At 41.9% G+C, this 14,311-nt stretch overlaps 1 protein-coding gene across 1 annotated transcript in view; it reads left to right on the top strand.

Annotated features, from left to right (window-relative positions):
* The first annotated feature begins 2,172 nt into the window (after window positions 1-2,172).
* FARSB (phenylalanyl-tRNA synthetase, beta subunit) overlaps window positions 2,173-14,311 on the top strand; it is an 88,395-nt gene continuing 76,256 nt past the window's right edge. Inside the window, exons 1-3 of the mRNA XM_011996028.1 lie at window positions 2,173-2,513; window positions 10,010-10,065; window positions 13,572-13,726. Coding sequence (XP_011851418.1) covers window positions 2,456-2,513; window positions 10,010-10,065; window positions 13,572-13,726 — 269 coding nt within the window. The 5' untranslated portion in view covers window positions 2,173-2,455. The remainder of the gene's footprint in view (window positions 2,514-10,009; window positions 10,066-13,571; window positions 13,727-14,311) is intronic.

The raw sequence follows: 14,311 nt of genomic DNA, 5'->3' as shown, positions 1-14,311 counted from the left end.
CGCCCGGCTAGTTTTTTGTATTTTTTAGTAGAGACAGGGTTTCACCGTGTTAGCCAGGATGGTCTCGATCTCCTGACCTCGTGATCCGCCCGTCTTGGCCTTCCAAAGTGCTGGGATTACAGGCTTGAGCCACCGTGCCCGGCCTCTTTTTTAGTTTTTAAGACAAGGTCTCACTTGGTTACCCAGGCTGGAGTGCTGTGGCACGATCACAGCTCACCACAGCCTCAACCTCCCGGGCTCAAGTGATCTGCGTAGACGGCATCATAGGTGTGTGCCACCATGCCTGGCTAATCTTTCTTTTTGTTTAGAGACGGGGTCCAACTCTGTTGCCCAGGCTGGTTTTGAAATCCTGGGCTCAAGTAATCCTTCAGCCTCTACCTCCCAAAGTGCTGGAATTATAGGTATGAGACACAATAATTCTCTGAGTTGTGTATTATTATCCCTATTTTGTAGATGAGGAAACTGAGGTTCAGAGGCCACAGAACACTTTGGAGTGTCCAAATCTGAGCAGGTTAGCAGGAAGACTTTTGGTTATTTATTATTATTATTTTGTTGTTGTTGTTGTTACTGTTTTTGAGACAGAGTCTTGCTCTGTCACCCAGGCTGGAGTGTAGTGGCATGATCTTGGCTTACTGCAACCTCTGCCTCCTGGGTTAAAGTGATTCTCAGTCCTCAGTCTCCCCAGTAGCTGGGATTACAAGTGCCTGCTACCACACCCAGCTAATTTTTGTAATTTTAGTAGCGATGGGGTTTTATCATGTTGGCCAGGCTGGTTTCAAACTCTTGACCTCAAGTGATCTGCCCACTTCAGCCTCCCAAAGTGTTGGGATTACAAGTGTGAGCCATCGTGCCTGGCACTAGTCCTTTGCTTATTAATTGAGCACGAAGCACCAATTTTAGGTGGAAAACTGTATTTTGCATTGGGGATGTTTGCCATTTATGGGGTGTTGCCAATCTGTTATGTTGGTCATTGGGAAGGGGCTGCCTTCCCATGGAGGGGAGCTAATACTGTGTAGTGAAAAACTGCTTGATTAGTAGTTAGGGTGTCCTACATCTGGCTCAGCTTTTGTCCCCTCATGTGAAGGACCTTGGAAGAAGCCCTCACTCACTGTACAGTAGAAGGGATTAGGGCAAGTCTCCCCCTGGAACTGCCAGGTTGTACCTTAGTTTCATTACTTGTAAAACAGGGATAATGGTACCTACCTTGATACATTAGTTTCCCTTGGCTGCTGAAACAAATTACCACAGACTTGCTGACTTAAACCAAAAATTTATGCTCTCATAGTTCTGGAGGCCAGAAACCCAAAATCAGTTTCACTGGGCCCAAACCAGCATGTATTACACGGCTGCCCCATAGGCTGGGCGTGAATCTGTCCTTGTCTGTTTATTTCAGGGGTACATGTGCAGGATGTGAAGGTTTGTTACATAGGTAAACGTATGCCATGGTGGTTTGCTGCACAGATCATCCGATCACCTAAGTATTAAGCCCAGCATCTATTAGCTATTTTTGATGCTCCCCACTCCTCCACCCCCTCACTCCCAGAGTGTGCTTGTCTCTTTGTTTCTGGTGGCTGCTGGCATCCTTGGGTTGTGGCTGCCACTGTGGCTACATCGTCTCTCTCTACCTCCTTTTTATGTTTTTATGAGGATACTGTGATTCCATTCAGGGTCCGTCTTCAGAATCCAGGATAATAATCTTCATCTCAAAATCCTTAATCTGCAAAGGCGCTGTTTCTATATAAAGTTACATTTAGAGGTTGCAGGGATTAGGGTCTGATACTACTGGGGGCCGTTATTCAGCCTACTACACTCAGGGTCGTTTTAAGGAGGAAGGCTGAGCACAGCCCACTGACAGCAGAGAGCACTGAGCAAATAGACTAAAAAGGAGGTCTCTTACAAAGACTCCCTTATAGGGCTGCCGTAAAGTTCAAAAGAAACACAGGTATATCACTTATACGACTATAGGAGAGATTAAAGAATGAAGTAAAAACTGAGGTCTGTTAACAGCCCCTCTCCCGCCGCCAGGAGTTGCACACCTTTCTCTGCAGGAAGCCTTGAACCGTCTCCTCTCGCCTTTCCACCACCTCCAGGCAAGATTTCCCACGTGGAGGCCCCGCCCCCTCCCTGACGCGCCCCTCTCTCCCTCCCTGCCCTTAGCGCGCTGGAAGCATCCGGGACTTCAGGGACAGTACGTTACAATGCCTGACAAATCCTAGCCAGTTCTATCAAATTATATGTCTCTTACAGGTTTTTAAGCTATTAGTCCCATAAAGATACATTTAGTCAGCGAGGTAATGGCAAGATGAGTGTTTTTAGGTTAAAATAAGAACTGGAACTGTTGGCAGCAGAATGGCGATATTCAAGACAGCTCGCACAAGAAGAGACGGGGTCCTACGCGCCTCGCTAGGGAATCCCGGGTCAGCTCGCCGCGCAGGCGCAGTGAGTTCGACGCGCCATGCCGACTGTCAGCGTGAAGCGTGATCTGCTCTTCCAAGCCCTGGGCCGCACCTACAGTGAGTGCCGGCCCTATGCATTGGGCCCTACGCCTCTTCTTGGAGGCTGGGCCTCCCTCCTAAAGGGCATTGTGGTGACATTCATGTCTTCCTGAAGGTTTTGGCCCCGGGAGGCCGGGGTTTATACTGGAGGGCCGATGATGGTGGCGGTCCGAATGGGCTGTGGTAGCCTCGGAACCGGCATCGCAGCGGTGCCACTGCTCGTGCCCGACTCGCCGTGTCATTCATTCAGCGATCTGCCATCGAGTGCCTACAGCGTGCCTGGCACCGACATCCAAGCCAGGGGATAGAACAGGAAGGAAACCCGGGGTTGTATCCCGAGCGTAGCCAGTTCATTGCAATAAGAGCGCTGTGGGAACTCAGTTTATAAGGGGGTAGGAGGAGAGAGTTGTGCAGCGGGATGGAGAAAGGCATTCCATCTGTCTTCGTCTTATTAATGTTTCCTGAGCGCCTGTTATGTGTCAGGCACTGTTCGAAGAGCTAAGGACTAGGGCTGTGCACATGACACGTCAAGTCCACGTTCTGTCTGATGGACGCAGACAATTAACCAGCACATTAATAAAATGATTTCGGATAATGTTAAATGCCATCAAGGAAAGAAGAGGTGTTGTGCCAAGAACAACTTTAGATAGGGTGGTAACATTTGATCTGAGACCTGGATGAGGAGTATTCAGTGGGCGTAGACTTCATTCTACATTTCATCTTTTATTCGGTTCTAAAAACACAACCATTGCAAGAAGGAGGGAGATATTAAGTGCAGTTATCAGTTACCTCACAACTGTAGCAGCCGCCCCACCCTTTTTTTTTTTTTTTTTGAGAAGGAGTTTCGGTCTGTCGCCCAGGCTGGAGTGCAGTGGCACTATCTCGGCTGACTGCAACCTCCGTCACCCGGTTCAAGCAATTCTCTGCCTTAGCTTCCTGAGTAGCTGGGATTACAGGCGCCCGCCATCACGCCCAGCTAATATTTTTTTGTATTTTTAGAGAGACCGGGTTTCACCGTCTTGGCCAGGCTGATCTTGAACTCCTGACCTCGTGATCCGCCAGCCGCGGCCTCCGAAAATGCTGAGATTACAGGCGTGAGCCACCGCGCGTGGCCCCCACCCCATAATTTTTAGCTTGTATAAAGACTCTACCAACTGGTTTGTGAGAGCTGTTTTTTTGTTTTTAGGGCTCAGTGTGATAACAAAGGCCTGTTTTAATGACAGCCACCGCTTCCCAGAATAAGATATTACTGTTACTGTGAAAATAAAACTGGCTTTTAAAAATCTTTCCTAAGTGTGTACTTTTAGATGGTACCTATTCATAAGTCCCTGAAAGTAAAGGAAATACAAGGGTATTGTATTACTCTTACCCTTTGTACTTGTCTCTAATCGCCTAATCGCTTTATTTTATAATGAGCTTATTTATATTTCTTACCTGACCTTCTAAACCATATTCTCACTAATGGGATGTGGTATAGGTTGCTAATTCCTGATCCAAAATGCTTGAGACCAGAAACGTCTTGGATTTTGGATTTTGGGATATTTGTATGTACATAATGAGGTATTTTGGGGGTGGGACCCAAGTCTAAACATGAAATTGATTTATATTTCATATACACCTTATATGCGTAGCCTGAAGTTAATTTTATGGAATACTTTAAATACTTTTTTTTGCATGAAACAAGGTTTTGACTGTGTTTTTAGCAAGTCACATGCAGTCAGGTGTGGAATTTTCCACTTGTGGCATCCTGTCTGCACTTTAAGGTTTTGGGTTTTGGAGCATGTCAGATTTCAGATTTTTGGATTAGGAATGCTCTATCTGTATACCTGAATTGCCTAAGATGGTAGGTGGCAAATATTTGTTCAAAACATCTATAATCAGTTCCCATCCTAGTCTCCATTTCTAGGGAGGTAAGAAATAATCCAGATTTTTTAAAATGGTGAGATTTATAACCTATTTACTGTCATCTGATGTTTCAACATATTCTGTCCCCTTCCCTTTTTTTTTTTTCATATTGTCAGTGATCAATTAAGATTGATTTTTTTCACAAATATGTGTTTGTTAGGTACTGAATCTTTTAAGGGCCAGGTACATGGTTGATGGTTGTAATCACAGCACTTTGGGAGGACGAGGTGGGCAGATTGCTTGAGCTCAGGAGTTGGAGACCAGACTGGGCAACATGGCAAAACCCTGTCTCTACAAAAAGTAGCTGGGTGTGGTGGTGTGTACCTGTAGTCCCAGCTACTTGGGAGCCTGTGGCCGGAGGATCACTTGAACCAAGTAGGTCAAGGCTGTTGTAAGTGGTGATAAAGCCACTGCATTCCAGCCCCGGCCACAAAGTGAGACCCTGTCTCAGAAAAAAAAAAAAATCGGTCAAGAGAATTGATGTTATTTTTTGAGATGTACTTTCGAGAGGTCAGAAATGATACTCCTCATTAGTTTACCTTTATTGTGTTCTTTCTTGAAACTGTTAACTGGGTTGAGGTCAGAACTGGAAAAGCATGTTCAGCAAAGCATGTGGTTTCCGAGTAGTATGGATACATCTTGTTTCTTACCTTTTTTTTTTTCCCCAGTGTTCCTCTTTTTTTCTTGTTTTCACACTTTTAAAATCCACATTCTCTCTCTTTAGTCCCTCCAAGGGTTGCTTTCTATTTGAAATTTCATTGTTTCTACCAGTCCCCACCTTCCTTTTTACCTCCTCTTTGCTTAGCAAGGGTATTTCTCTTTCAAGCTGTTTGCCATTTTGGTTGTTTTGCTTGTCTGACTCCTTTGGAGCAGTTTTGTCTCCTTAGTCTACCTTTTCAACGGACTTTCTGTACAGATGGTTTCCTCTTGCCACTCCTTTTCTTGTTAATTGATTTATTATCATTGCTCTTCAATTATAGTCCTGTTCTGGCGTGGTGTAATAGCTGGCAGTAGTGACAGAGCTTTCTGTGTATATCATATACACCCCTAAGGTATGGTTACGTGATGTGTCATTTTGTTAGAGGAAATTACTAATCACGATTTTATTGATTTTTCTTTGTATTGAAACCCATGAAATACAGGATTTTTTTAATGCAGGGTTTTATTATTCCTGAAAGGAATAAAACGTATGATAATTAGGATTCAGCATATTTTAATAGTTCTGTACCATTTAGTTATCTATTACTACATACTAAATTATCCCAAAGTTTAGCATCTTAAAGCAGCTATTGACTGGGCGCGGTGGCTCAAGCCTGTAATCCCAGCACTTTGGGAGGCCGAGACGGGCGGATCACAAGGTCAGGAGATCGAGACCATCCTGGCTAACACGATGAAACCCCATCTCTACTAAAAAATACAAAAAACTAGCCGGGCGAGGTGGCGGGCGCCTGTAGTCCCAGCTACTGGGGAGGCTGAGGCAGGAGAATGGCGTAGACCCGGGAGGCGGAGCTTGCAGTGAGCTGAGATCCGGCCACTGCACTCCAGCCTGGGCGACAGAGCGAGACTCTGTCTCAAAAAAAAAATAAAATAAAATAAAATAAAGCAGCTCTCATTTGTTACATAGTTTCTGAGGGTCAGGAATTGGGGACTGGCTTAGCTGAGGGGTTTTTGCTCTGGATCTGTTACCAGATTGCAGTCAAGGTGTTTGCCAGATCCGTAGTCATGTCAAGGCCTAACTGAGTCTGGAGAAACTGCTTTCAGATTCATTCAAGTGGTTGTTGGCAAACCTCAGTTCCTTACTGACTTTTGGCCAGAGGCTTTAGTTCCTCCCACCTTATCCTCTCCATAGGACTACTTAGAACATGTTAGCTTGTTTGCCCCAGATGGAGAGGTCTGAGAGAGTACTTAAGTAAGAGAGAGTGCTCAGGATAGATGCCTGTTTTCAGTAACAGCTCAGAAGTGATATACTAGCCCTTCTCATATTCTCTTGGTCACAGACCAATCCTAGCACAGTGTGGAAGGGAACTGTGCAAGGGTGTGAATACCAGGAGGCCGGTATTATTGGAGGCCATCTTGGAGGCTGACTACCACCGTTCCCCCTCTAACCTCCACTGATTCAGGTTCCTCCCATATGCAAAATATACTCACCCCCTCCCAAAGCCTGAGAAGTGCCATCCCATTACAGCAGCAGCTCAGAATCTAGAATCTCATCATCTAAATCAGGACCAGATGTGGATGTGGCGCCTTGGGTGTAGTTCCTTCAGTATGGCTTCTTTAGTACACTCTTGGCCTGAGAGACTCGAGAGACCAGTTATCTGCCCCACATACACCTAACACACAGTGGTGGGATGGGCATAGGATAACTCCTGTAGCCCTTCCTCTTCAAAGGGGCGGAAATGGGAGACACAAAGGAGTCGTTGGTCCATGGCAATTCTGAAATCAAGTGGCAAATGTTGGATGTTCTTGATTAGGTCTGAAGGCCTGGGATAATTCTCCATGGCTGTCTGCCCTGCCCTCTAGGCTCTTGGTTTCCACCCCTCTGAGTGATCCCTAGAAAGCATGTGCTTCACAGCTGGTTGATTTTCTCAGTCTACTTACTGCTAATAGAATTTTGAGAGTTCAAAGACTTCATTTTATTCTATTTCTATCCCTTTCAATTCTAGCTGGCAATGCTTCTGCATATGTATTTCTTCTAAAAACTTTGAGGGTCTTTGGTGCATGTTACTGGCTTCCATTTTATTAGTCAAAAGCCACACCACCTACACATCTCTGAAATATATTGAGTTTCTGCTGATAACAGTCCTCTTAATTAAGCCCTATTGTGTGATTAATTGGATTTATGAGGTATATTCTTTATAATTTTTTATAGCACCCTTTGTTGGAATGATTAGCGCCTTTGATCTTTCTGGGTCTTAAGATTTTACGGTCATACTCTTGATTTTGTCTTTGGACCATATTTTCCTGGCAGTGCCTTGGATTTTGGTCTTTCCTCAATTTTAGCGTTGTTTCACATCTGGAGAAGATGAGAATTTTTAAAATCCCCAACATCCTGGCTCATTTTTGTTTAACAGCCTTTCTTTTAGCTTATCTCTTTTTTTCACATAAGCACAAGAAAAACCCAGGTGGCACTTTGAACACTGGTTGGAAATCTTCTTAGTTACATCACCCCATTGACTTTTTACAGTCCACATAACTGCAGGGAATGGTGTTGCTAAGCCTTCTGCCTCTGCTTAACCAGGATTCCTCTTCTTCCACTTTCTGATAACAGTACCTCACTTTCCTCCATGTCCTCACTTATATCCTTACCAGAGACTATAAGGCTTCTTTCTTTAGGTTTTCATTTACACTCCTCAAAGCCCACCGCTTGGTTCCAAAGCCATTCTCGTGCTTTTCATTTTTGTTACGGCAGTACCCCATTTCCAGGGACTAAAGTCTGTATTAGTAATCTATTGCTATATAACAAATTAATCCAAAGTATTAGTAGTCTGTTGCTGTGTAGCAAATTACCGCAGTACTTAGGAGTGTAAAACAAGCCTTTATTATTTTACGAAATTTCTGAGAGACAGGAATCAGGGAGTAGCTTAGGTAGGTGGTTTGGGTTTGGGTCTCACCGTGTTGCAATCTAGCTGTCAGCTGGGTTTGCTGTCATTTCAAGGCTTGACTGGGCTGGAGAATCTGCTTCCAAACTCACTCATGTGATTGCTCCAGACCTCAGTTCACAGGAGAGCATGAATACAAGGAGGCTGGGATCATGGAACGGTCTGTCTTGGAGGCCGGGTACCTGTTACTACCTGCCCTAGTTAATGATAGCCCCACCCACTTTTTCCCCCAAACTAGAGATCCCGGAGTCATCCTAGACTCCTTCTACACACTCCCTATTCCTACCTCCCATCATTTGGCCATTGAGCCTTTTATATTCCACGTCCTTAATGTTTTTCATATTAATCCCTTCTTCCTCATTCTTGCTGGTGCTGCTTTAAATGAAGCTTTCACTATATCACATCTGTACTATTGCAGTAGACTCCCTGCTCCAATGCATCCTCTTACTCTGCGAGCAGTCTTTAGAATGCAGATAATCATGTTTTTGCCCAGCTGAAGAATCCCTTCAGTATAATTCTCCATTGCCTGTCTGTAAGAAAGAGGGCAAATCGTTAGTTGACCTCTTTCTCCTTGTTCTATCATATCTTTTCCTAGTATGAACTTTATGTTTCATCCATTGTTAAACTACTTAAGAGTTTCCAAATTTGCCATGCTATTTCACTCCCCATGATCTCTGCCTGATGAACTCATCCTTTCTGTGAAAGTTTAGCTGACCATAAGTGGAACTGATTACTTCTTTTGTGCCAGCCCTGTACCTTGTACTTAACATAGTCATATTTATTTACATATCGGGCTTCTTTACCAGATGAAGAAGTAGTTAAGGCAGGAATTGTTTTATTTATCTTTGTAACCCTGGTACCTAGTACAGTGCCTGGTATAAGGTGGGTACTCAGTACATAGATGTTAAATTGAAATTTAGTGTCTGAATCAGGAATTTTAAGACCAGTTTTCACTAGAATGCGCTGCTAATGATGTTTTGTGTTCACTTTTTGGTAATATGAGAACCCTGAAAAGCTAAACAGTAGGATATAATATTAAAATAAGGAAGAGAACTTATTTTATTTATTGCTCATAAACCATTAATTATTGTAGACTCACTATGTCTCAGGGTACTATGCCAGGTCTCTTTTATGCATTATCATTTAAATCTTTCCAATAGTACCATGCCATAATGGCTGTGAAATACCATCTTATAGATGACGCAGCTATAATGTTGACATGAGATACCAAGAAAGTTTACATAAGGTGCCAAGCTCTCAGATCTAATAAGTGGGATAGAATTCAAACTGATTGACTTGTCTTCAAAGCCAAAAGTGTCAGGCCGCCTCAGACCAGTTTACATGATAGGACTTATGTGACATTCTGTTGTGTGAGATCTGTGATTTGGAGCCTGCTTTATATCTGATCTCTACTTAACAGGTGTTTTTTTTTTTTTTTTTCTATGTATATGCAAACTTCCCAGTGCAAGTAACCTAAACTACAGTTGATATTAACATAGGTTAATCAAGCCTTTAATTGTTTTTTCTTTTTTTAATCTTAAACTTTTTTGGCCCAGCTTTTTTTTTTTTTTAAATTTTTTGGTACAGAGTTTCGCTCTTGTCGCCCAGGCTGGAGTGCAATGGCATGATCTTGGCTCGCTGCAACCTCCGCCTCCCAGGTTCAAGCAATTCTCCTGCCTCAGCCTCCCAAGTAGCTGGGATTACAGGCATGTGCCACCATGCCTGACTAATTTTCTATTTTTAGTAGAGACAGGGTTTCACCATGTTGGCCAGGCTGGTTTCAAACTCCTGACCTCAGGTGATTCACCCACATCGGCCTCCCAAAGTGCTGGGATTATAGGTGTGAGCCACCACACCTGGCCTGTTTGTTTTTAAATGATGAACATGATGCCTGATATTTAGTAGTATGGTTGGTGTACAGCAATTAATAATAAGAAAATGCAATTTGTATGTAGTTTTCACTTATGCTGAACGAAGTAAAATTAACCATCTCCTTTTTTATTTTCCTAGCTGACGAAGAATTTGACGAACTATGTTTTGAATTTGGTCTGGAACTTGATGAAATTGTATGTATTGGATATTTGTCTATTTTTCAAAGATTGTGTGCATAAGCTTATTTTTCAGGGGTGTGCTATATTTCATCTTTGTTACTTATAGTTAGACTAAGATGATAACATTTGGGGGCCATGATTTCTGTGTTCAGAGGGCTAAGCTCCAGTTCTGTCTGTTGCCTTGACTAAAATCTTAAAAGGGGTTCATGCCTTATTCCATCTACAGTCACCTTGTTATCAGACTCATGCTGTGGAAATTGAGAGAATGTGTTAGATAACCCCAGTATGAAAGTAAGCTCCCTCCTTTGACAAATTAATCACAGAAAGGGACCAAGAAGCAGTAGAAATGTTGCTTCAACCAGAGTTGCCCTGCCTCCTTCTCCTCTAGTGCCTCCTCCTTCGCCTCCTCTGCCCTATCGCCTTCCTCCATGCCTCTTCAACCAGCACCAATGCATTACTATACACTGATCTTGTAAAATGAGCTCATAGTTTTTAAGGTCTTGCTTATAAAAATGAGGAAGTATTTTCTTTGACTTTTGATTGTATAATGATTAAAATATTTTTAAAAATTAAGTCTGGGCTATACATTTTAATATTGTTAACAGTGATTATCTATTAAGGACATACTTTAATTTAAAAAATACTTTTGTGGTAGTTAGTGTTATTTTTTTCCTAAGCCTTCTATCTTCACCTATTCAGTGTTTTTATAACACTACCTTAGGTGTAAAGTTAAAAAATCTTCAGGCTAAAAAATTGTACATTGTCTTACCTTATTTTTCCTGCTGCCTTACTAATGTTACAGAAAGATCATCTTTATACTAATCAGTATTTGTATACTTGAGAAATTGGCTGAGATTTCTGTAGTTTATAAGTAAGTTACTATTAGTAATTTTACTACACCTCAGAATTATGTGTGAAGTTATGTGATATCTAAGAGTGTTGGACTGGATGTTAGATAATTTGAGTTCTAGTTCTAACATTTACTAGCTGTGTAACTGTGGATACTTACTTTGCCTGTCTGGACCCTACAGTCCAGACGAGTCTCTCTGGGCCTCCTTTTCACTTGTGAAATAAGGGATTTGGATTATATGATCTTTATGGTTTTCTTGTTTGACTCTGAAATTTATGTGGTTTTTTAATTTCTGTAAGATTTTTGTCAGGTAGCACTGACAAATCTTACATATGGTCAGTTTATGAGTTGAGATGCTGAAACTAAAGAAGCTGAAAGCTTCTGTGTCTCTTTTTTTTTTTTTGCAAAGGAGTTAGATCTTTTTTTACAGCAGTTCCTCCTTATCCACAGTTTTTTGCTTCCACAGTTTTAGTTACCTGCAGCAAACTGTGGTTTGAAAATAGGTGAGTATAGTACAATAAGAAATTCTGAGACAGAGACTGCATTCACATAACTCTTATTATAGTATATTATTTTAATTGTTCTTTTTTTTTTTATTAGTTGTTAATCTCTTACTGTGCCTAATTTATACATTAAACTTTCTCATAGGTATGTATGTATGTATAGGAAGAAACATGGTATATGTAACATTTAGTCCTCTCCAAGGTTTCAGGCATCCACTGGGGAGCTTGCAACATATCCCCTGTGGATAAGGGGGTGCTGCTGAAAAATGAATGCAGATGCCTTCATTTCTCTGGTTGTTGTATTATCTTCTCTTTATAGAGATCCCTTCTGAGATCTGCCATCTCCTGGGAGGTGACTCAGCTTTCTTCACTATTTATTTATTTATATATTTTTTTGAGATGGAGTCTTGCTCTGTCACCCAGGCTGGAGTGCAGTGGCTGGATCTCAGCTCACTGCAAGCTGCGCCTCCTGGGTTCACGCCATTCTCCTGCCTCAGCCTCTCGAGTAGCTGGGACTACGGGCGCCGCCACCGCGCCGGCTAGTTTTTTGTATTTTTAGTAGAGACGGGGTTTCACCGTGTTAGTCAGGATGGTCTCGATCTCCTGACCTCGTGATCCGCCCGTCTCGGCCTCCCAAAGTGCTGGGATTACAGGCTTGAGCCACCGCGCCCAGCTTTTCACTATTTAAACAGTAATTTTATTAACCCCTTTGATTGAACGTTGTTTAAACTCCAATTCTTCCTCTCCTCTTTTTGCCTCTTCCCCTTCTTTTCTTTTCCCCCTTTTTGCTCCTTCCTCCTCCTCTTCATTCTCTTGTTTTTCATTTTTCGTTTTCCCTAATTTTAAAAATTTGCCTTCTAAGTTCGAGATGCCCAAGGTAGATGTTTTTTGGAGCCCAGCACCACCTTACACAGCCCCAGCATTGTATAGACTCCTGTGGTTCCTTGGGTGGGACTTTGGCACATAATACTCAGTGGCCAGAAGTGAATTCCTCTGTATACTGTGCAAATGTGGATATAATTCTTACTTTGGTCAAAAATTTGAACTACTTATATTGTGGCCGTGGGAGGGCATCATGTAAAACAAAAATCATTACATATTTTGATAGAAATCCATCAGTTATTTTAGCAGGTTGTTGGTGGAAATAGTAGGAATTCGGGTTAAGTGGAGTTTCCAAATAATTAAAAGGTAACATTAAGAATTGGAATATAACTTTTAATTATTTCGAGTGAAAATTTCTTAAATCTATTTACAGTTCCCTGCTGTAGTAAACATAAGGAATGGAGTGTAACCTCTCTGCAGTGGTTATGTTTAAGACAGTCTGTTGCTCTGCTGTAGTGTGGTGGGTGAAATATTCTAAACTCTTTACCACTGCATTCACCGTGATTCTAGTGGTGTTTCTTCCGTCATCTCCCTCTTGGTTGCCTTAATTCTGCCTCACTATCCCTTTACTGTCACTAATTTGCTTCCCATTGCACCTATTATCCCTTTTAATTTTCACCAGCGTCTGATGGTCTCTGAATGTTTTTTGTTTTTACACTGTCCCTCTCATTGTCATGTGGACTTGGGTGCCCACAGGATTTAAATTTTAGAGTCATCCTATAAGAAGGTGTGTTTCTTTTATTTAGTGAATCATCTTTCTTTTACCCCTTTGACACTTTTGTTGTTACTTTATGTACTTGGTGGTGTTTTCATTTTCTGTAGCTTGAGATGGGAAAACTTTTTCTGTAAAGGGCCAGATAGTAAATATTTTAGGCTTTGTGGGCTCTATAGTCTCTGTTTCAACTCAGCTATTGCAGTGTGTAAGTTGCAGTAGGTAATAGGTAAACGAATGGGTCTGTCTGTGTTCCAGTAAATCTTTATCAAGTATCAGGTATGATTTGGCCAGCGGGCCATTGCTTGTGGACCTTTGTTTAAATGGATTTGTGCTGTTCTGGGGAGATTGAGGATGCCAGATATCCGAACTCAGTTAAAGTTGAAGTATTTTTCTGTCTGCTACGATTATAACACTTAATATTGTCATGTTGTTTTTGTCATGGATATAAAAATCCCGTGTTCTTGTAGAAAATATGTATAATGTAGTTACTGCCTTATAGGACTGACAACTTTTACTTTTTAAAGAGAATTTAAATTATTTAATTTTATCATTACTTTTTGGCTTGTTTTAGACATCTGAGAAGGAAATAATAAGTAAAGAACAAGGTAATGTAAAGGCTGCAGGAGCCTCTGATGTTGTTCTTTACAAAATTGACGTCCCTGCCAATAGATATGATCTCCTGTGTCTGGAAGGATTGGTTCGAGGACTTCAGGTCTTCAAAGAAAGGTAAGGAAATATGTTCCTTAAAGACTTTGCTAAGTTGGATTTTCTTTCTTTCCTTGTCGTTATTAGCAGCCGTGTTTAAATTTCTAGGAAAAAGCTTGTACAGGCACGCAGCTTTAACTCTCAGCAGAGGGTCGATTTGAGGATTAGATTCATGTAGATTGTAGCCATTTGAAAATTTCCATGAAAATTTGAGTCATAGCCAGTCATTTTTGGGAGCATATTTTAAAACTGGTGGTTAATGCTTTTATGGCATCTTGAAAAATTCTTCAGCAGGTGTGTGTGATTTCCCTCCATCATCTAATTGGAATGAGTAGTTTGCTAGATGTGTTAAAGGTTGAGAGGAAATGGAGAGCTGGCAATACCCTTACATTATGAGTTCTAAGGAACCTCAGGAGTGAAGCCTCCTAACTGGAAAACCAAAGACCTTATGACGGCTCCGTGATCTTGAGCAAGTTAGTTGGCTGCTCTAGTTTCAATTTCCTAATCTATAATGAAGAAGATTTATAAGTCCCCTTCCAACTTTTCATTTAATAAAGATAGAGGGGCTGGACAACGTGCCTGTAATCCCAGCACTTCAGGAGGCCG

The sequence above is a fragment of the Mandrillus leucophaeus genome, unplaced genomic scaffold (genome assembly GCF_000951045.1).
Source record: "Mandrillus leucophaeus isolate KB7577 unplaced genomic scaffold, Mleu.le_1.0 Scaffold1135, whole genome shotgun sequence".
In the NCBI taxonomy this organism is placed as follows: domain Eukaryota; kingdom Metazoa; phylum Chordata; class Mammalia; order Primates; family Cercopithecidae; genus Mandrillus; species Mandrillus leucophaeus.
Note: the sequence above shows the minus strand (reverse complement) of the source record. Positions and strands in the feature narration are given on the sequence as shown.